We start from the raw sequence: 20,690 nt of genomic DNA, 5'->3' as shown, positions 1-20,690 counted from the left end.
CCCAGGAACTGCCCACTGGATGCTCTGGCACTGCTAGCCTGGCACACTGGTGGTGCCCACTGGGCAGACTGAGGGCACGGGGCCTGAAGGGGGCGCTGCATGCTCTGCAACCATGATTGGGGAGGGGTGAGAAACACTGTGTGCTCTGCAACTGCAATGGGTGGGTGGAGGGGGGCCGGGCTGGGGGGGCGGTGGGGGTGGGGGGGCGGGGGGGAGCAGGGGCGGCAGATGCTGCAAACTCTGCAACCGGTAATCTCAGTTGATCTGTGCAGGTGGCGGTGTGTGGTGATTGGCCCCTGCGGGGGTGGAGGGGATTGGATGGCCTGTGCAAGGTGGGGGTTGGGGCTGATCGGTCTGGGCGGGTGGATCGGCCACGAATGCCAGTTGTAGCTCGGGGAGACGGTGACAGTCAGATCTCTATGTTCACAGCTCACAGAGATCTCAGCAAGCACAATTGTGCCCTCTGCTGTAAGCTGCTGGATTTCTGCAAGCCTCCCCTTGCTGGTGGAAAACTGATCTTGCATGATTTTTTTTTCATTGAGGTAAGATTTGACTTTTAACTCGCCCCCAAAAAAATGTGATTCTCTCCCATTTTCATGCTTGTTCGGCACTCAGAATTATTTTGGTAAGATCACCCCCCAGTGTTCTTTTGGCCAATTTTAGCAATTATCCAATTGAATCAAAGGGGACGATAGCATTTTATAACCAAAGGAAGTTTTCAGCTTGAGTCTTGTACCTCAATGTCTATTGAGCCAGCTACTAGAAAATATATTCACTAGGTGGCTCAATGATAATATTCTGCCCATGCCTAATATTCTTGTATGTGGTCAAAAGCTTAAATCAACTGATGGATTCTTACCGTGAAATTTATTGTTGTTTTGAAATGCAGGGTCCTCTCGTCTGACCCGACAAGGGGATTCGCAGAACATTTTAATGTTGTCTTCTAAGTACCAGCTTTTGTTTTCATCGAAAGTCATGAAAAGCAGGGAGAATTCCTGAATCTTCAGCTTCCCACCAGAGATCTTGTTTAGCGTCCCTTGTCTACAGATGATTAGAGGACCAATCAAACCTGTGTGGATGTCTCGTTCCTGATTAGAAAAACAGCACAATGTGACTCTGTAACAGTGCAGCCTGCTCCGTGTGACCCTTTAGGCTTAAAACATCAGAACCTTCTTCTCATTCAGCAATGGATGAAGCAAGAGATTGTTTAAATAGGAAGGTGAAGAAGCAAAAAAGTTCAACTTAGCTTAACAGACTCGAGTTAAAACTTCTCTAATGATTTTTCATAAAAAAATAAGGAATAAATAAATAAAATAAATAATAAATAAAGAAACAAGCCAGAAAGCCAGTTCATACTGCATATAGCTCAACTCAGCAAGAGATCTTTGCAAACTTTGACTTACTGGGTTGACATCGGAATAATATGTCCAGGCTCTGCAGTCAAAGTCCTTATCAGTGGGTGCTGAACCCTTTACTACATTCCAAATGTAAACCTTTGTTTTATTCGGATGAACTATATCGTCAGCCTTTCTAGGCCAGTCTTGCAGCTCCTCCTCTTCATATTTGTATTCATATGGTATCTCACGTGGCACACCATGAGCATGAATGGAGAACGGTCTGGAGGCCATATTCTTGAATTTCACCTGTAAGTATATAAAAATGGAATAGTTTTACACCAAGAAATGGAATAGCTGTCAAATCCACATCTTATTTATCCAGTGGTTTTGTCTCTGTTGGACTAAATCAGTCTTTTCAACCTAAAAAAAGACCAGTCTCCATTCTGAAGTTTGGATCATGTTTTCCGCTGAAAGGCATAACCACAATCATCTGCTTTCCTGAATTAGCACCTAAATCACAAAATCTTGTAATTCCAAGCAATAATGGCAGCATCATTATTCTAGTTAGGTTATAGTTTCCAAAAACAATAGGAGGGATTTTCCAGCATTTCTTGTTTGTGGGATCTTCCAATGTCACCGCAGTTGACCCCAACCTTGGTATTGGTATCTTGAATAGTTCAGATTATTGAGACATCCATAGAGTCACAGAGGTTTACAGTGTGGAAACAGACCCTTTGGCCCAACTTGTCCATGCCGCCCCTTTGTTTTTAAACCTCTAAGCTGGTCCCAATTGCCCGCATTTGTCCCATATGCCTCTATACCCATCCTACCCACGTAACTGTCCAAATGCTTTTTAAAAGACAACATTGTACCTGCCTCTACTACTACAGCTGGCAGCTTGTTCCAGACACCATCATCTGTGAAAAGATTGCACCTCTGGACCCTTTTGTATCTCTCCCCTCTCATCTTAAACCTATGCCCTCTAGTTTTAGACTCCCCTACCTTGATAAGATCACCCCTAAGCCTCCTATGCTCCAGAGAAAAAGTCCCAGTCTATCTAGCCCCTCCTTATAACTCAAACCATCAAGTCCTGGTAGCATCCTAGTAAATTTTTTCTAGTTTAATAATATCCTTTCTATAATAGGGTGACCAGAACTGTACACAGTATTCCAAGTGTGGCCTTACCAATGTCTTGTACAACTTCAACAAGATGTCCCAACTCCTGTATTCAATGTTCTGACCAATGAAACCAAACATGCCGAATGTCTTCTTCATCACTCTGTCCACCTGTGACTCCACTTTCAATGAGCTATGAACCTATACCCCTAGATCTCTTTGTTCTATAGCTCTCCCTAACGCCCTACCATTAACTGAGTAAGTCCTGCCCTGGTTCAATCTACCAAAATGCATCACCTCGCATTTATCTAAATTAAACTCCATCTGCCATTCATCAGCCCACTGGCCCAATTGATCAAGATCCTGTTGCAATCGGAGATAATCTTCTTCACTGTCCACTATGCCACCAATCTTGGTGTCATCTGCAAACTTACTAACCATGCCTCCTATATTCTCATCCAAATCATTAATATGAATGACAAATAATAGTGGACCCAGCACTGATCCCTGAGGCACACCGCTGGTCACAGGCCTCCAGTTTGAAAAACAACCCTCGACAACCACCCTCTGGCTTCTGTCATCAAGCTAATTTTGTATCCATTTAGCTATCTCACTTTGGATCCCGTGAGGTTTAACCTTATGCAACAACCTACCATGCGGTACCTTGTCAAAGGCCTTGTGGACAACATCAACTGCACTGCCCTCATCTACCTTCTTGGTTACCCCTTCAAAAAGCTCAATCAAATTTGGGAGACATGATTTTCCACTCACAAAGCCATGCTGACTGTCCCTAATCACTCCTTACGTCTCTAAATGCCTGTAGATCCTGTCTCTCAAAATACCTTCTAACAACTTACCCACCACAGATGTGAGGCTCAGATGTTCCCAGGCTTTTCCCTGCAGCTCTTTTTAAACAAAGGCACAACATTTGCCACCTTCCAATCTTCAGCCACCTCACCTGTGACTATCGATGATTCAAATATCTCTGCTAGGGGACCTGCAATTTCCTCCCTTGCCTCCCACAATGTCTTGGGATATACTTCATCAGGTCCCTAGGATTTATCTACCTTGATGCGCTTTAAGACTTCCAACACCTCCTTCTCTGTTATATGTACACTCAAGATATCATTATTTATTTCCCCAAGTTCCCTAACATCCATGCCTTTCTCAACAGTAAATACTGATGAGAAATATTCATTTAGGATCCCATCCATCTCTTGTGGATCCGCACATAGATGACCTTTTGATCCTAAGAGGCCCTACTCTCTCCCTAGTTGCTCTTTTGTCCTTTATGTATTTTGGAGAAGCTCTTTGGATTTTCCTTTGCCTTATCTGCCAAAACAATCTTGTGTCTCCTATTTGCTCTCTTGATTTCTCTCTTCTCTACTACACCCTCTATACTCTGCAAGAGATTCACTTGAACCCAGCTGTCTATGCATGTCATGTGCTTCCTTCTTCTTTTTGACCAGGGCCTCAATATCCCGAGTCATCCAGGGTTCCCTACTTCTACCGGCCTTGCCCTTCACTCTATGAGGAATGTGCTTATCCTGAATCCTGATTAACACACTTTTGAAAGCCTTCCACTTACCAGACATCTGTTTGTCTTCCCACAGACTCCCCCAATTAACTTCTGAAAGGTCCTGCCTGATACCATCAAAATTGGCCTTGCCCCAATTTAAAATTTTAATTTTTGGGCCTGACCTATCATTCTCCATAGCTATCTTAAAACTAATAGAATCGTGGTCACTGAAACAAAGAAACAAAAAATAATACAGCACAGGAATAGGCCCTTCGGCCCTCCAAGCCTGCACCGATCATGTGTTCCTAACTAGACCATCCGTTTGTATCCCTCTATTCCCAGTCTGTTCATGTGGCTATCTAGATAAGTCTTAAATGATCCTAGCGTGTCTGCCTCAACCACCTTGCTTGGTAGTGCATTCCAGGCCCCCACCACCCTCTGTGTAAAATACGTCCCCTGCATATCTGTGTTGAACCTTGCCCCCCTTACCTTGAACTTGTGACCCCTTGTGTTTGTCATTTCTGACCTGGGAAAAAGCTTCCCACTGTTCACCCTATCTATGCCCTTCATAATTTTATAAACTTCTATTAGGTCGCCCCTCAACCTCCGTCTTTCCAGGGAGAACAACCCCAGTTTACTCAATCTCACCTCATAGCTAATACCCTCCATACCAGGCAACATCCTGGTAAACCTTTTCTGCACTCTCTCCAAAGCCTCCACGTCCTTCTGGTAGTGCGGCAACCAGAACTGGACGCAGTATTCCGAATGTGGCCTAACCAACGTTCTATATAACTGCAACATCATATGCCAATTTTTATACTCTATGCCCCGTCCAATAAAGGCAAGCATGCCATATGCCTTCTTCACCACCTTTTCCACCTGTGCTGCCACCTTTAAGGATCGTGGACTTGCACACCCAGATCCCTCTGTGTGTCTATACTCCTGATGGTTCTGCCATTTATTGTATAGCTCCCCCCTGCATTAGATCTACCAAAATGCATCACTTCGCATTTATCTGGATTAAATTCCATCTGCCATTTCTCCGCCCAATTTTCCAGCCTATCTATATCCTGCTGTATTCTCTGACAATGTTCATCACTATCCACAACTCCAGCAATCTTTGTGTTGTCCGCAAACTTACTAATCAGACCAGCTGCATCTTCCTCCAAATCATTTATATATATCACAAACAGCAAAGGTCCCAGTACAGAGCCCTGCGGAACACCACTAGTCACAGACCTCCAATCAGAAAAAGACCCCTCCACTGTACCCAGTTCTGTACCCATCCAGCTAGTTCACCTTTGATCCTGTGAGATTTAACCTTTTGCACCAGCCTGTCATGAGGGACCTTGTCAAATGCTTTACTAAAATCCTCCCTCGTACAAAACCATGTTGTCTATCGCTCATGAGGCTATTCAGTTCTAAATGTGTATAGATCCTATCTCTAAGAATCTTCTCCAACAATTTCCCTACCACGGACGTCACTGGTCCCAAAGTGATCCCTCACTAACACTTCTGTCACCTGCCCTTCCTTATTTCTCAAGAGGAGGTCACTTTTGCCCCCTCTCTAGTCGGGCCATCCACATACTGAATGAGAAAGCCCTCCTGAATACACTCAACAAATTTCTCTCCATCCAAGCCTCTAATACTATGGCTGTCCCAGTCAATGTTGGGAAAGTTAAAATCCCCTACTATTACCACTCTATTTTTCTTAGAGTTATCTGTAATCTCCTTATGTGTTTGCTCCTCAATTTCCCACTGACTATTTGGGAGCCTATAGTACAACCCTATCAAAGTGATTTCCCCCTTCTTATTTCTCAGTTCTACCCATGTAGACTCAGTGACCGAACCCTCGGATATATCCCCTCTCAGTATTGCTGTGATATTTTCTCTAATCAAAAGTGCAATTCTCCCCCCCTCTCTTACCTCCTGTTCTATCTTTCCCATGATGTGGAGATGCCGGCGTTGGACTGGGTAAGCACAGTAAGAAGTCTCACAACACCAGGTTAAAGTCCCACAGGTTTATTTGGTAGCACAAGCCACAAGCTTTCAGAGCAGCGCTCCAAAAGACTTCTTACTATCTTTCCTATAGCATCTGTACCCTGGAACATTGAGCTGCCAGTCCTGTCCCTCCCTTAGCCATGTTTCAGTAATTGCTATAATATCCCAGTCCCATGTATCCATCCATGCCCTGAGTTCATCTGCCTTGCCCGTTAGGCCTCTTGCATTGAAATAAATGCAGTTTAATCTGGACTTCCCTTGCTCTCTGTCTTGCTTTTGCCTGATCTGTCTGGTACGAAGATTACTGACACTGCCTTTACTCTTTAATGTGCTCTCTTTATCTTCTGTGCTGTCCTCAACCTTCTCTTTTGTCTCCCTACTGCTTTGGGTCCCACCCCCCTGCCAAACTAGTTTAGAACATCACCCCTTATCTTTTGGCCCTTCTTTTTTCATCACTTAGTTTCTTAGTTCATGTTATCAATCGCCTGCCTATCCCCTCACACCCTAACCTACTTTCTGCAACTCTTCTGTTAGAGCTCTAGCAAATCTCCCCGCCAGGATATTAGTCCCCCTCCAGTTCAGGCATAACCCGTCCCTCTTGAACAGGTCACCCCTTGGGTTCCTGGATGGTGGAATGGGAAAACCATGCAAAAGCGCTGTCGGCTTTGGCAGGACCAGAAGAATCCACCAGCAGCCGATGGTGAGCCAGTTCTGCCACAAGTCAACACACTGGGGGGCTGGTAAATTCCAGCCAATGAAACACTCCTAACAATAGATGTACAACGAATGATTGCAGAAAAATTAAATGAAACAATTATATGTATAGATTGGAGAAACTGACGTTGTTTTCCTTAGAACACAGAAGGCTAAAAGGAAATTTGAAAGAAATGGGAGACACGGTGGCAATGTGGTTAGCACTGCTGCCTCACAGCACCAGGGACGTGGGTTCGATTTCAGCCTTGGGTAACTGTTGGTGTAGAGTTTGCATGTCTGTGTGGGTTTACTCCGGTTTACTACTCAAATTCAATTAATAAAATCCGGAATTTAAAACTCGTCTCAAAAATAGTGGTCATGAAACTATAATTGTTTATTGTAAAAGCTCTTCTGGCTCACAAATGTTTATCGTGGAAGGAATTCTTCAATCCTTACGTGGTTTGGCCTACATGTTACTCCACAAATCTGTAGCAATGTTATTGACTGTTAACTGTCCTCTGAAATGGCCTAGCAAACCATTCTGTTCAAGGACAATTAGGGATGCGCAACAAATGCTGGTCTTGCCAATGATGCCCACATCCTGTGAAATAATAAATTAAAAAAACATTGCAACTGACAACTTTGTGCAGGGAATGATGGATGCAACAAAAGCTGAAGGTGGTGGTGGTGGTGGTGGTGGGGGGGGGAGGGGGGGGAGGGGGTTGGGAATGCATTCAGAAATATAAGGTGGACTAAGTTCTAGAGGTAAGGATAGGTGAGACTATGGAGGGACTTACAAATAGAAGAATGAGGCAATTATATAGGTTACCATGTTGACCCAATGAACTCTTAGAGCTGCAATGGAACTAGACTCGAAAGAATAGAGTAGATTTGGTGCTGTGCAGGAAGGAGTCATTGATGGGGGAGGAAGATAACAGAAGAGTTGCAGAAAGTAGATTAGGGTGTGAGGGGATAGGCAGGCGATCGATAACATGAACTAAGAAACTAAGTGATGAAAAAAGAAGGGCCAAAAGATAAGGGGTGATGTTCAACAAATTAAAATAAAGGAAATACTGAGTTTCAATCTAGTTACAGAAGTATGTGGATTGGGACAGATTGGATTGGTGACCTCCTGAAGTCCAGTTTAATGTGAAACTTCATTATGAATTCACATGTCAGCCCTGTGATTGATTTGCAAAGCCTCATTTTAAATCCATATATTTAATTTAAAGTTGGTGACTCACCACAATAACATCATTGACCTCAGCACGGATGACAGGCCCAAGAATGCCCAAATGTTTTTCACCTTCTCCACGGACGACGGGATATTTGAACATGCTGTCCTTATATTGCAGAAAAATTGCCTTCTTGAATCTGCTGCCAAGACTCTGGAGTGGAGATTGCTTCTTCTGTCTATGTGACATTGGTATTAGTTTAATATAATGTTGAGCTGTTTAAATTTGTTCCAGTTAGAGCCATTAATGAATGTGACTTTTATATATATACATTTATATATTATTATACATATTTACATTTTTGTAAAATATCTTCAGTGTCTTGCAAATGGCAGTAATATGACCCAGTAATTCACTGGGCAGCAATCCAGTAAATACCAGAAATATTTAGTGGAACTCAAAACAACATGAAAGCAGGTGTAATGACTTTAATGAGGCCCATCATATGTATCCGGAACGCCCAGCCGTGCAGCCCCATCTACTGACGCAGGAACTGCAAGCAAGGCAACAATTCCTCCATCCACACTCCGACCAGAGTGAAGAACCTCATTGGACACAACCATACCCTTAACACTGCAAACCACTCTCACCGTCTCTCAGGCTAGAAAAGAAGTAAACTCTCCAGGAAGCGTGGAAAACGTGCAGGCCTGCAAGTGAGTGTGAAACAACGGGGTCCTAAGTCTCTCCTCCCCAGCTTACTGCTCGCAAATGTTCAATCTCTGGAAAACAAGCCAGACAAACTTACAGCCAGACTCAATTTCCAAAGAGAACTGAGGGACTGCTGTGTACTCTGTTTCATGGGGATGTGGCTCACTCCTGCTTCACCGGACAGTGCCCTACAACCAGAGGGCTTCTCAATCCATCGAATGGACCGTACAGCGGCCTCAGGCAAGGCTAGGGGAGGTGGGGTCTGATTCCTAATCAACACCTCGTGGTGCCTAGACGTAGCAACACTGGCAACTTTCTGCTCCCCAGACCTAGAATACCTGACCTAAAATGCCGCCCGTACTCCTTCCGCATGAGTTCACCTCATTTATCCTGATGGCAGTTTACATCCCATCCCATGCAGACGTGAAGATCGCGCTGGACGAAATATACACCACTACGAATAGCCTTGAGGCGAAACATCCCGAGGCATTGTTCATCATGGCCGGGGACTTCAATCAGGCCAAGCTCAAGAGCGTACTACCAAGTTACCACCAACATGTCTCCTGTTCCACTAGAGGCCCAAACACAAATATCAAACATGCCTACTGGTCTATCGCCCGCCCACACATTGGCAAATTGGACCACAAGGCTGTGCTCCTGCTCCCGGCTTACAAGCAAAAACTGAAGCGGGAGAATCCATCAAAGAAAGTTGTGCAATGTTGGTCTGAGGAATCGGATGATCTCCTACGGGGCTGCTTGGAGTCAGTGGACTGGTCAGTATTTAAAAGCTCTGTGACCAGCCTGAACAAGTAAGCCACTACAGTAACTGACTTCATTGGTAAGTGTGTAGAAGACTGCATGCCAAAGAAGCAAATCCGTGTGTTTCCCAACCAGAAACCATGGATGAACAGGGATATCCACTGCTTGCTGAAGTCCAGGTCTGAGGCGTTCAAGTCAGGCAACACTGACCTATACTAGAAAGCCAGATACGATCTATGGAGATCCATCAAAGATATCAAAAGACAGTAAGTACTGGACCAAGCTAGAGTCCCAGGCTAGCCAGACCGACCCCGCGACTATGGCAAGGTCTGCAAGACATAACAGGCTACAAAATGAAGGCATGTATAATCACCGGCTCCAACACACCCCTCCCTGATAAGCTCAATGCATTCTACACTCGTTTTGAGCAAGAGATCAGCGAGAGCATGCCCTCCACCCTGGAAGCCCTGGATGAACCTGTATCTGGGTCACCATTGCAGATGTCAGAGCAGCTTTCTCGAAGGTCAACCCACGGAAAGCGACTGGCCCAGATGGTGTACCCGGACAAGCACTCAGATCCTGCATGGATTAGCTGGTGGGGGTATTCACAGACATCTTCAACCTCTCTTTACAACAATCTGAGGTCCCTATCTGTTTCCAGAAGATGACCATCATCCCGGTACCTAAGAAAAACCAAGCAGTATGCCTCAATGACTGTTGGCCGGTGGCTCTGACATCCATCATTATTAAGTGCTTCAAAACGTTAGTCATGGCATGAATCAATGGCGCCGCCGCAACAGGTCCACAGCAGACGCCACCTCCCTGGCCCTGCACTCAACCCTGGAACATCTAGATAACAAAGACACCTATGTCAGACTCCTATTTATTGACTATAGCTCAGCCTTCAACACCATTATTCCCTCGAAACTCATCTCCAAACTCTGTGGCCTGGGCCTCGGCACCTCCCTCTGTGACTGGATCCTGAATTTCCGAACTCACAGACCACAATCAGCAAGGATAGGCAACAACACCTCTTCCACGATCATCCTCAAGACCGGTGCCCCACAAGGCTATGTTTTCAGACCCCTACTACACTCCTTATACACCTATGACTGTGTGACCAAATTCCTCTCCAATTCGATTTTCAAGTTTGCTGACAACACCACCGTAGTGGGTCGGATCTCAAACAATGTCGAGACAGAGTACAGGAATGAGATAGAGAATCTGGTGAACTGGTGCAGCAACAATAATCTCTCCCTCAATGTCAACAAAACGAAGGAGATTGTCATCGACTTCAGGAAGCGTAAAGGAGAACATGCCCCTGTCTACATCAATGGGGGCGAAGTAGAAAGGGTCGAGAGCTTCAAGATTTTCGATGTCCAGATCACCAACAACCTGTCCTGCTCCCCCCATGCCAACACTATAGTTAAGAAAGCCCACCAATGGCTCTACTTTCTCAGAAGACTAAGGAAATTTGGCATGTCAGCTATGATTCTCACCAACTTTTACAGATGCACCATAGAAAGCATTCTTTCTGGTTGTATCACAGCTTGGTATGGCTCCTGCTCTGCCCAAGACTGCAAGGAACTACAAAAGGTCGTGAATGTAGCCCAATCCATCATGCAAACCAGCTTCCTATCCATTGACTGTCTACACTTCCCGCTGCCTTGGCAAAGCAGCCGGCATAATCAAGGACCCCACACACCCCAGACATTCGCTCTTCCACCTTCTTCCGTCGGGAACAAGATACAAAAGTCTGAGGTCACGTACCAACCGACTTAAGAAGAGCTTCTTCCCTTCTGCTGTCAGACTTTTAAATGGACTTACCTTGCATTAAGTTGATCTTTCTCTAAACCCTAGCTATGATTGTAACACTACACTCTGCAGTCTCTCGTTTCCTTTTCTATGAATGGTATGCTTTGTCTGTGTAGCGTGCAAGAAACAATACTTTTCACTGTATGCTAATACATGTGACAATAATAAATCAAATCAAATCAAACCAAACCTTTTACAATATGAGCTCCCTGATTAAGGCTCATGGCCGGGTGTCCCTGGAGAGGGAGCATGTGGTGTCTGAGGGCATTGTTAATGCCTTCCTTTCTCGCTGGGCACCGCAGGGACTGGGGTGTATTACTGATTCCTTTAATCACATTTTAATTTGATGCTTTAAGTTTCCTTTCCGCTTTGTCTTTTGTTTCGGGCAGTTCCCTTCCTTTTGGGAGCTGCCTCTTTTAAGTTGTCCTTGAGTTAATTTGAGTTGGTTTATTTGGTTGGACAATAAAATATGTCCCTGATTAAGGCAGTAATGGCTGTCCAATCAGGGAGACCTGCATGTGTACATAATATGGGGTGTAACTTGGCTGTGCCTACGGAGTGAATAAAATTGACTGCAGATTGGCATCTGTGAAGCTGAGACCTCAGGAGAAGGCCAAGATGGATAATTCATTTGGCACTTCTGGATGAACATGCTTTGCGATCCTTCAGCCTAGTCTTTTGAGCTAATGCAGTGGACTCAAGTCATCATACAGGATGGGGACATCCATACAGCCTGCGCCTCCGGTTTATTGTTGAGTTATTCACACCATTCACAACTGGATTTGCAGGACTACAGAGCTTTGATTTGACCCTGTTGGTTGTGGGATCACATGTGTATTATGGTACTTCTGTTTGTAGTCCTGAGTTGTATCTTCACCAGGTTGGTACTTTATATTGAACAAGTCATGGGCTTGAACATGAATTCGACAAGTGCAATCTATTGTTCAGTGATTACATCTAGTTATCTTATTTAATATATCCACCTTCATGAAGCAACATTGATACTCACTTACCTATGCTTGGAAGCTCTAGTTGTTTGGCTGGCTTCATAATCCCATATCAGTTCTACAGCTGCAATGTAATAGTATTTAGACTGTGAATTGGAAGTTCGTGGGTTGTAGCTTGGATCCTCCTCTGGGCACCGCTCACGACTGGAGAAAGCTCTGAAGTTAGTATCATGCAGATCTCTGTTGCTGGATTCCTCACCAGCTCCACTGTTAATTTCTTCTATGTAGTCGTCATAGTCAAGAGTTTCTTCCGTGGCCTGTTGGGAATTGTTTACAGTTCTTGTGGTTGACGTTTCATTAAACAATGTCCGATTAGGTGTTAACCCTTCAGATTCCCCAAAGGGTGCAGCTGTATAATTATCCCATAAGTTCATTGCCTTTGTTCCATTGCTAATTCCCTGATCAAATATGAATGTTTTGTGAAGCTGCGTCTCTGTGATCATTCCATCATCCAGCTTTTGGCTTTGATTCGGTTGCAATTTGTTGGTCAATACAATCTCCTTTTTAAGGTGCTGACTTTCATAGAGGAAGTCCTGTTTACCATCTGTTTGCGTAAAGGTCAGGTTAGTTTCTGGGCGATCATATAAAGGTATATTCATTCGGTTTGTTTGAACAAGATCATCCGAGCTGTTGTTTGTTTTAATTAACTCATCAACTTCTCCATTTTTACTGTGTTTATTAACTCCATTGTCCTTGGTGAAGGAAGAGTGCATTTTATCAGATTCTTTTGTCTTGCTGGTTTCAGATAGATCATAGAAATCCTTTCTAATAGTTTGATTCAGTTCATTGGGATCTTTGAACAATTGGTTACCATGATTTGAAAAGCGATTTTTCTTCTTTCTTTGAGCATATCGCTTATCTAAGGTGTGATGTTGTTTTTGCTTGCAATATGACCAGATGGGGTCTTTCTCTGTTATATTTTCCATATCATCAGTCATGTTCATTAATTCCTCCAGTTCAATTTCTTCTGTTAGGTTGCTGTTGTACCTCTTGAATCCTCGTGGTCTGAAAAGAAGTTGCTTCATTTCTTCTGGAAGTATATTCCCATTAGCCTCATCAGGATCAACTTCCCTAAAAAAGTCTTCCAACATTTCTGGGTCATTGTCACAGTTACGAACTCTGAACTTTGCCCTCATGCCCTGAATTTGATATTGATAATTGAGGGGTTCCAGAAGCCACAAACCTGTAGGTTGAGAGATAAAGCGAATAATAAAGTAAAACTGTAAAGTTAGAAAGAATCAATTTTTACCCAAGTTAAGTGCAACCGTGCATAACCAGTTTCATTTCATAATTTCTCATTTTGAAAGTGATATAGATGGAGGTCAGTCATAGAATAATACAACACAGAAGGAGGTCATTGGGCCCACCAATCCTGTGCTGTTATTTCGACGAGCAATCCAGATAGCTTCACTCTGCTGTTCTTTCCCGTTTTCCTGACTTTTATTCTCTTTCAAATACTTATCCTATTCCCTTTTAAAGGCGACAGTTGAATCTGTTATGTAACACCTGATCAGGGAGCACATTCCAAATTCTAACTACTCATTGATTTAAAATGTTACCCCCGGTTCTTTTGTTAATCACCTACCGTGATTCACCTGTTTCTGGTTATCGACCATTCAGCCATTGGTATTCACTTACTCTCTTTACTAACTCCATTAAAACACTTCATGATTTTAAACACCTCCACCAAAACACCTCTTAGCTGTCTCTGCTCTAAGGCAAATGTCCTGAGCTTCTCCAATCTATTCACAAACTGGAATCTCTGTGTATTCTGCATAGAATTGTGAGTATATTAAGTAGTTCCTCCAGTGGGTAAGGACGGACCAGGAACTACTAAGGCTTCTTTGAGAGACTCCCAAAGCTGCAACTTCTACCATTTAGAAGGACAAGAGCAGCTTGTAAGTGGGAACACGATTTTTCCAATTTATACACCATCCTGTTTTGGACATATTTCAGCTGTTCCTTCATCGTTACTGGAGCAAGGTCTCACTCCTACCAACAGAATGGGAGTTAAGTCAGACTTACACCTTTACACAAGAGACACAAACTGTTGTAGCTGCATGACAACATTGTTTCATACTAATCTAAAAAGCCCATATACAATGACAGTGGTTAATCCTCAATAACAGCGACTCACATTTACGTAGTATCTTTAATGTAGAAATACACCTCAAGCCCTTCACAGAGATTTAATCAATCAAAACTGACCCAAAAATATTTGAAGTGGTCATGAAGAGCTTGGTTAGCAAGAATGAGGTGGAAAGATGGAGAGGTTTTGGTCAGCGAGTTTCAGGGACCTAGGCAGAAAACATGTCCACACACTACTTCTCCTGTCTGGAACTCCCCAACACAATGGTTGTTGCCTAAACTGTATGTAAATGTACAGTAAACAATTACTTGCTCAACCAAGGAACATTCATTAGACTATGGGAAAGATGATATACATATTGTTAGTCCAGTACATTTTAGGAACATTGCTTGCTTCTATGAGCCATCAAAACCAAATTCAGCGTATGAACTGTACAGTTCTGTCCAGGTGTTATATTTATTATTAGTCACAAGTAGGCTTACATTAACACAGCAATTAAGTTACTGTGAAAAATTTCAAACATTCCAAAATGGCACTATTAAAGGATCAGATATGGGGACAAATGGAGAAATGGCACAAGATAACTGCCACCTGAGAACCCAATCAAGAAATCTCTGGAATTCTCTTCCCCAAAGGGTAATGGAGGCTGCATCGTTGGAAGTATTTAAAGTGAAGGTGGATAAATATTTGATAGATCGAGGAATGGAGGGTTATGGAGAAATGGCGCAGAAAAGGAGTTGAAGCCAGCATAGGTCAGCCATGATTGTATTGAATAGCGGGCAGACTTGAAGGACCTGGTGGCCTGTTCCCGCTTCTATTACTTGTGTTCTTATCGGAATATCATAAACATATTTCCTGAAGCCATCCTGCTGGATGGTCAGTGCTTTGCACCTCTCAATCTACTGTTACATACCCTGGTCCAGACAGACGCATTCAGTGCTGATGTTATTATCATAACCAAAAAGAATGGACTCCATTAAAGTGAGGTATCTCTGGCTCCAAAACTGATATGCATGTGAAAATCTCTCTCTTCCTTGACTGTCTCACATCTCACCATTTATCCTGTCAAGCCCCATCAGGATTTCATATGTTTGAATAAGGTCACCCCTCACTCTTCCAAACTCCAAGGAATACAGACCCAGACTATTTAGTCTCTCTTGATAGGACAACCCTCTCATCCCAGAAATTAGCGTAGTGAATCTCCTTTGGACTGCCTCCAATGTTACTACATCCCTTTCAAGGTAAGGGGACCAAAACTGTATGCAATATTCCAGGTGAGGCTTCACCAACACCTTGTATAATTGTAACAAAACCTCCCTATTTTTCAACTCCAACCTCTTTGCAATAAAGGTCAAAATGCCATTTGCCTTTGTAACAACTTCTTGGACCTGCTTGATAGCATTTTGTGATTCATGCTGTAGAACACCTAGATCCCTCTGTACTTCACTCACCTGCAGTCCGTCTCCATTTAGATTATAATCTGCCTTTTGATTCCTCCTGCCAAAGTGCTTGACTTCACACATCCCCACATTAAACTCCATTTGCCAGGTTTTCACCCAGTCATTCAATCTATCCATATCCCTTTGCAGAATCGCAATACCCTCATCACAAACTGCCCTTCTAGTTACCTTCGTATCATCGGCAAATTTAGAAACGTTATATTCTGTTCCTTCTTCCAGGTTATTCATGTAAACAGTGAACAATTGCGGGCCAAGAACTGAATCATTATAAAAAAGACAAGTTCAAAGGGTCTGGCATGGCGGTCAAGAAAGAGGGTCAGGAATGGCCAACCTGGCATGCGGACCTATAGTTCACATCAGAAGGACCACTCCTGCGTGGAGGATTGTAAGTTATCTGCCAAATCTGAGGGGTATTGGGACTGAGGGTTTTAAAGTAATTTAAGGGTAATAATCAAATCCTGGGAATTTGGGTTTGAATTGAGGAAGGTTTGGGCAGATACACAGGGTTTTTAAGTAGAGACTTTCTAATAAGTTGTGGTGATTTTGTGTGTTTAAGTGGAATCTGACGTTAAATTGTGGAGGGATTTAAATTGGACTAACCAATGGAGTGTTGCCTAGTGTCATTTACACTTGTTTATAGCACTTTGTATTCAGGCATGATGTGTTTTTTAAATAAACACTAATTTTGTGGTTGAGTCAAACCGTGTCTGTGTAATTTTATCCTTTACAAAATCTGAAAGTTAAGAACCATTCAGAAGGGGAAACGGGAGTGTAAACCTCTTACAGCAGTGTAATGGGAAATATGGTCTTAGCCTAACTGCCAGGATCACGTTTCAAGGGTTTGTGGATCACGTATGTCCCTGTAAAACAAGTGCAAAACTCTGTAGTACTGACCAATGTTATCCATGTCCATGCGGATTGTTTCACTGGAAAATGGGAAGAGAGTTAACACATCTTCATATATCCCATCATACTTAAAAGTTTGTCCGTGGAAATAGATTGAAAGGAAGTTATCTTGAGTGCCAACTATCACATGCCAAAAAATCACGTCTTCCTCGCAGAACTTCAACTTTGGGACATTTTCATAGACAAACCCATTAATACCTGCAAAATAGCATGCACATATACAAATCAGTGCCTGGAGTGTAACAAATACAAAAATGTTAATAGTGCAGGAAAGCACCCGTAGAGTGGGATTCAAATCCTGAGTCAGGATCCTGGCAATGAATTTCATTTCTGGGATTCAACTCTGCATTGCGTTGTTAACATGTACACATTGAAATTTTAATTGACAATCAACTTAATTGGCCCAGAATCTCATTTGCTGTCTAATTAGCGACGGAGAAGGGAAGGAGGCGGATCCGATTTAAAGGGCGAACAACAGTCATTGCTGTGGCTGCCGTTTGTCTCAATAATAGAAGCAGGAGTTGGAGTAGAGGGTGGTGGATGTGGGAGGACCCCAGACCAGGGCAGCACCCTGATCATCCCCATTTTTTCTGACATCTTACTTAAGGTGTTGCTGGAGGCAGTGGCAGCATGGAGAAGCATCATGTTCCCTGTCATTAGCATGAGAAAGCCTACACTGCAGAGAATGAAAACATGGGCGACAAGGTGGCACAGTGGTTAGCACTGCTGCCTCACAGCTCCAGAGACCTGGGTTCGATTCCTGGCTTGGGTCACTGTCTGTGTGGAGTTTGCACATTCTCCCCGTGTCTGCATGGGTTTCCTCCAGATGCTCCGGTTTCCTCCCACAATCCAAAGATGTGCAGGTTAGGTTGATTGGCCATGCTAAATTGCCCCTTAATGTCCTGGAATGTGTATGTTCGAGGGATTAGCAGGATAAATATATGTGGGGTTTCGAGGATAGGGCCGGGGTGGGATTGTTGTTGGTGCAGACTCGATAGGCTGAATGGCCTCCTTCTGCACTGTAGGATTTCTATGGGTTTCTATGGTTGGAGGTGGCTCAAACAGCAGAGGAGTGGAGAAGAGGAACTAGGTCCTGTGCAGGAAACATTTCAATGACTTTCTCAGGTTGGGCAAAGTGAATCTAGACATAGACCCACATGGCATGTCTCCTGCTCAGCAGTCACCAGAATGCAGGCTCCTGTTTTAATTAGGAGCAGCCTCATTAAAGCTGGGAGTTGAAGGAAGTCAATTTTATTCCCCTCAGATCATTCAAATGCTTCACAAATCAAATTCATGCATCAGATACATATTTCCAGAAGGATATGTAAAGGATTATTTAGGGTTAGATGACTAATGTTACTGAAACTTCACTAATCACTTACTGTGCATTTGGTTGGAATCATAAAATTCAGGATCACTTGGATTCACTCGTGATGGATCTTCGCAATATTTTTCAATATTATCATTTATGTACCAGCTCTTATTCTCATCAAATATGGAGAAAAAAAGGTACATAGCTTTGTCTATCTTCACCTGTGAAGAAAATAGAAAGTAAAAATAAGGCTTAATTTTGCCAGAGTGGAGTTATGATACCTGTCTTACCTTGTGAGTTGAAGGTTGAAAATGTTACTTGTTCTGTGTCTGAAACTTGGCTCTCTGAAGAGAACTCCATGGCTGTTCCAGTGATTGCCAAATCATTGCAGTCATTGTAAAGCTATAATAAACATCTTTATTACATTGTGTAACCTATTCACATTTCTATTTTCTCATGTGTTTATAAATCTTTAGTCTCATTAGATAACCAAATGCCTTTACTTGTGGTAAAATATCTTACACTGAGTTAACTCTTAATGGAAGATCCTGATGAAGGACTGAGGGCCTTGACAAGTAGATACCGTCAAATTTAAAATGACTAGGAAAGAATACAATATGGGTGGATTCCCCAGGTCCACTAGCTCCCGGCAAGTATTACATTGAGCTGGAGATTCAGTCATCGGCTGAAAAATGCGTTCCGTGCTGGTCACTGGACCTGTTCTGAACCTCCCAGGCTGCGCTGCCGACCCCAATCGAGTTCCCAGCCAGAGCGGGTGGGGGAACACAATAAATATTTAAATGGACTCCTTAGCATCGCAAGAGTGGACTTGAAGGTCGACTCAACAGCTGCCTGAGATGCTCCTGTCCCTCCAGCTGGAAGCCACATGGTCAGGAATTGGTACAGGTCATGAAAAGCAGGGGCCTGGCAGAGTGAGCACTAAGGGGGAGTAAGCAGGCAAGTCGCCACTTGAAAGTTATACTGGGGCATTTGGGGGTCTCACAAGGTATCTATGGGTAGGTGTGTCCATGCTTCTGGTGAGGGGGTGATTTTGGAAGTGACCTTGGGGGTTCCTCCCCTCATCCCCTGCCCCTCCAGGACACGGGGGTGGACGGGTTGAAGGTCAACATGCTGTGGGGTGTCCTGGCTGAATATATCCATGCTGTAGGGGAAAGGTTCAGAGTAATCACTAAGATGCCACTCTTGGGGAACTGACCTGTCAATATGTAGCTTAGTGACGGTTGCATGTCTCACCTGTGATTTCTCCTTCCTTGATCATAATGTCATGTGTCCTGGCCATCTGTAAGTCAGCATTACTCTCCAAGGAATCCATGGGTACACGGGACATGCCCATGGTTCAGTCAGCGACTCTGACCTTTTGGCACACCTCCATTTTACTCAGTGGGGTTGTCAGGTGCAGTTGGGATTTCACCCTATCAAGACTAACTGTGGCCCAAGTACAAACCCTCTCAATGCCTCTCAGTCACAGCAGCAGATCTGGTGAAGGAGGAGGTCAGTCAAGGAGAGTTACGTGAACAAACCCATCAACCAGCATCAGCTGAATCAGTGTTCTGCCATTCAGCCCAAGTGACATAGAGGAATTGCTTGTTGAGTCAACCACTCAAGACCCCATTAAGGATCTCACTCACAGCCAGGTCATGCAGGAATACACGTCACTCTCCAAACAGAATTCAGTTCAGGTGCCGTGTCAACTGGTCAACGCTTCCTGACTCTTCCACCATTTAGTAAACTGTAGGTTAGTATATCTACACATGTATTTGATATAGGTTGATTACGAATAAGTGAAATTAGTCCAACAAGCTTATTGCATGGAACCAGTGCTGAAAACAACCACTCTCCACCATTTTCCCATAGTTATCGAAACCATGACTTGAAAAACATCATCAAATTTCATACAAAACTCCAGATGGCACATGATGAATAATCTCAAATTATTAATAAGTGTCTTCTCCTCACCAATCGTGCATTGATATCCAGCATGTTTTTTGCACATATCAGCAGCGGCCCAATGAGCCCTGAGGCCATATCACGATCCTTATCCACATTGCTGAAGTAAAATCGAGTCAGGCAGCCCAGGTCAGAGTTGGTAGGTCCATCGCTTTCAGTCACACTCCAGAAGTAAGTGACGGTTTTATTGGGCTGAACACTGAGGTGCCTTACATTGCGATCTGCAGAGAGAATCCAACCAGAATTTATACAGCATGCAGAATCGGCCCAATAATTGGTGAATACCTAAAAAATAGCATCCATCATTCATGTCATGTGTGAATCCAACAGTCATAATTATCTATTCAGGAAACATTCCACTGAGGACATTGTCCAGCAGAACATTTACAGGTGTTGATGAAGTTGAGGTGTGGCTGCTGTGTAGGATGGAGCGGTTCTGATCACCATTACATATTGTAGTAGTTTAGGAGTAACATTTTTATTCTTAATATAGTTTTAATCTCAATTATGACATTTTAAAAATAAAAAATGCGGAGAACTCACTAAACGCTCTATTCAAAATCAACGTGGCAATTTCATCAATGACAAAAAAAAATGTAAAATTCTGATATTCACCAGAACTGCTTAATTAATAAAACAAATAGGTAAACTCCCAGGAGTCTCATCCAATTTTCTTCACACTGAATTCCTAGCCTTTAAATGAAAAAGGTCAGTCTACATTGACATTGTAACTTATCATGTAACACAAACATCGCAAATCGTTCATATACAATGAATAACTTTGAAGGAAAGTGACTGCTGTTATGTAGATAAATGTAGCACCCA

General features: G+C 43.4%; 1 protein-coding gene across 2 annotated transcripts in view; it reads right to left on the bottom strand.

The window, feature by feature from the left end:
* Nucleotides 1-20,690, bottom strand: part of f8 (coagulation factor VIII, procoagulant component) — a 75,129-nt gene that overhangs the window by 14,423 nt on the left and 40,016 nt on the right. For both annotated transcript variants that reach the window (XM_078210386.1, XM_078210387.1), the window contains exons 10-16: nt 19,875-20,086; nt 17,968-18,118; nt 16,574-16,783; nt 12,137-13,313; nt 7,911-8,079; nt 1,404-1,643; nt 860-1,088 (exon numbers count right to left, since the gene is read on the bottom strand). In XM_078210386.1, the coding sequence (XP_078066512.1) occupies nt 860-1,088; nt 1,404-1,643; nt 7,911-8,079; nt 12,137-13,313; nt 16,574-16,783; nt 17,968-18,118; nt 19,875-20,086 (2,388 nt within the window). The remainder of the gene's footprint in view (nt 1-859; nt 1,089-1,403; nt 1,644-7,910; nt 8,080-12,136; nt 13,314-16,573; nt 16,784-17,967; nt 18,119-19,874; nt 20,087-20,690) is intronic.

This window comes from Mustelus asterias, chromosome 4, assembly GCF_964213995.1.
Source record: "Mustelus asterias chromosome 4, sMusAst1.hap1.1, whole genome shotgun sequence".
In the NCBI taxonomy this organism is placed as follows: domain Eukaryota; kingdom Metazoa; phylum Chordata; class Chondrichthyes; order Carcharhiniformes; family Triakidae; genus Mustelus; species Mustelus asterias.
Note: the sequence above shows the minus strand (reverse complement) of the source record. Positions and strands in the feature narration are given on the sequence as shown.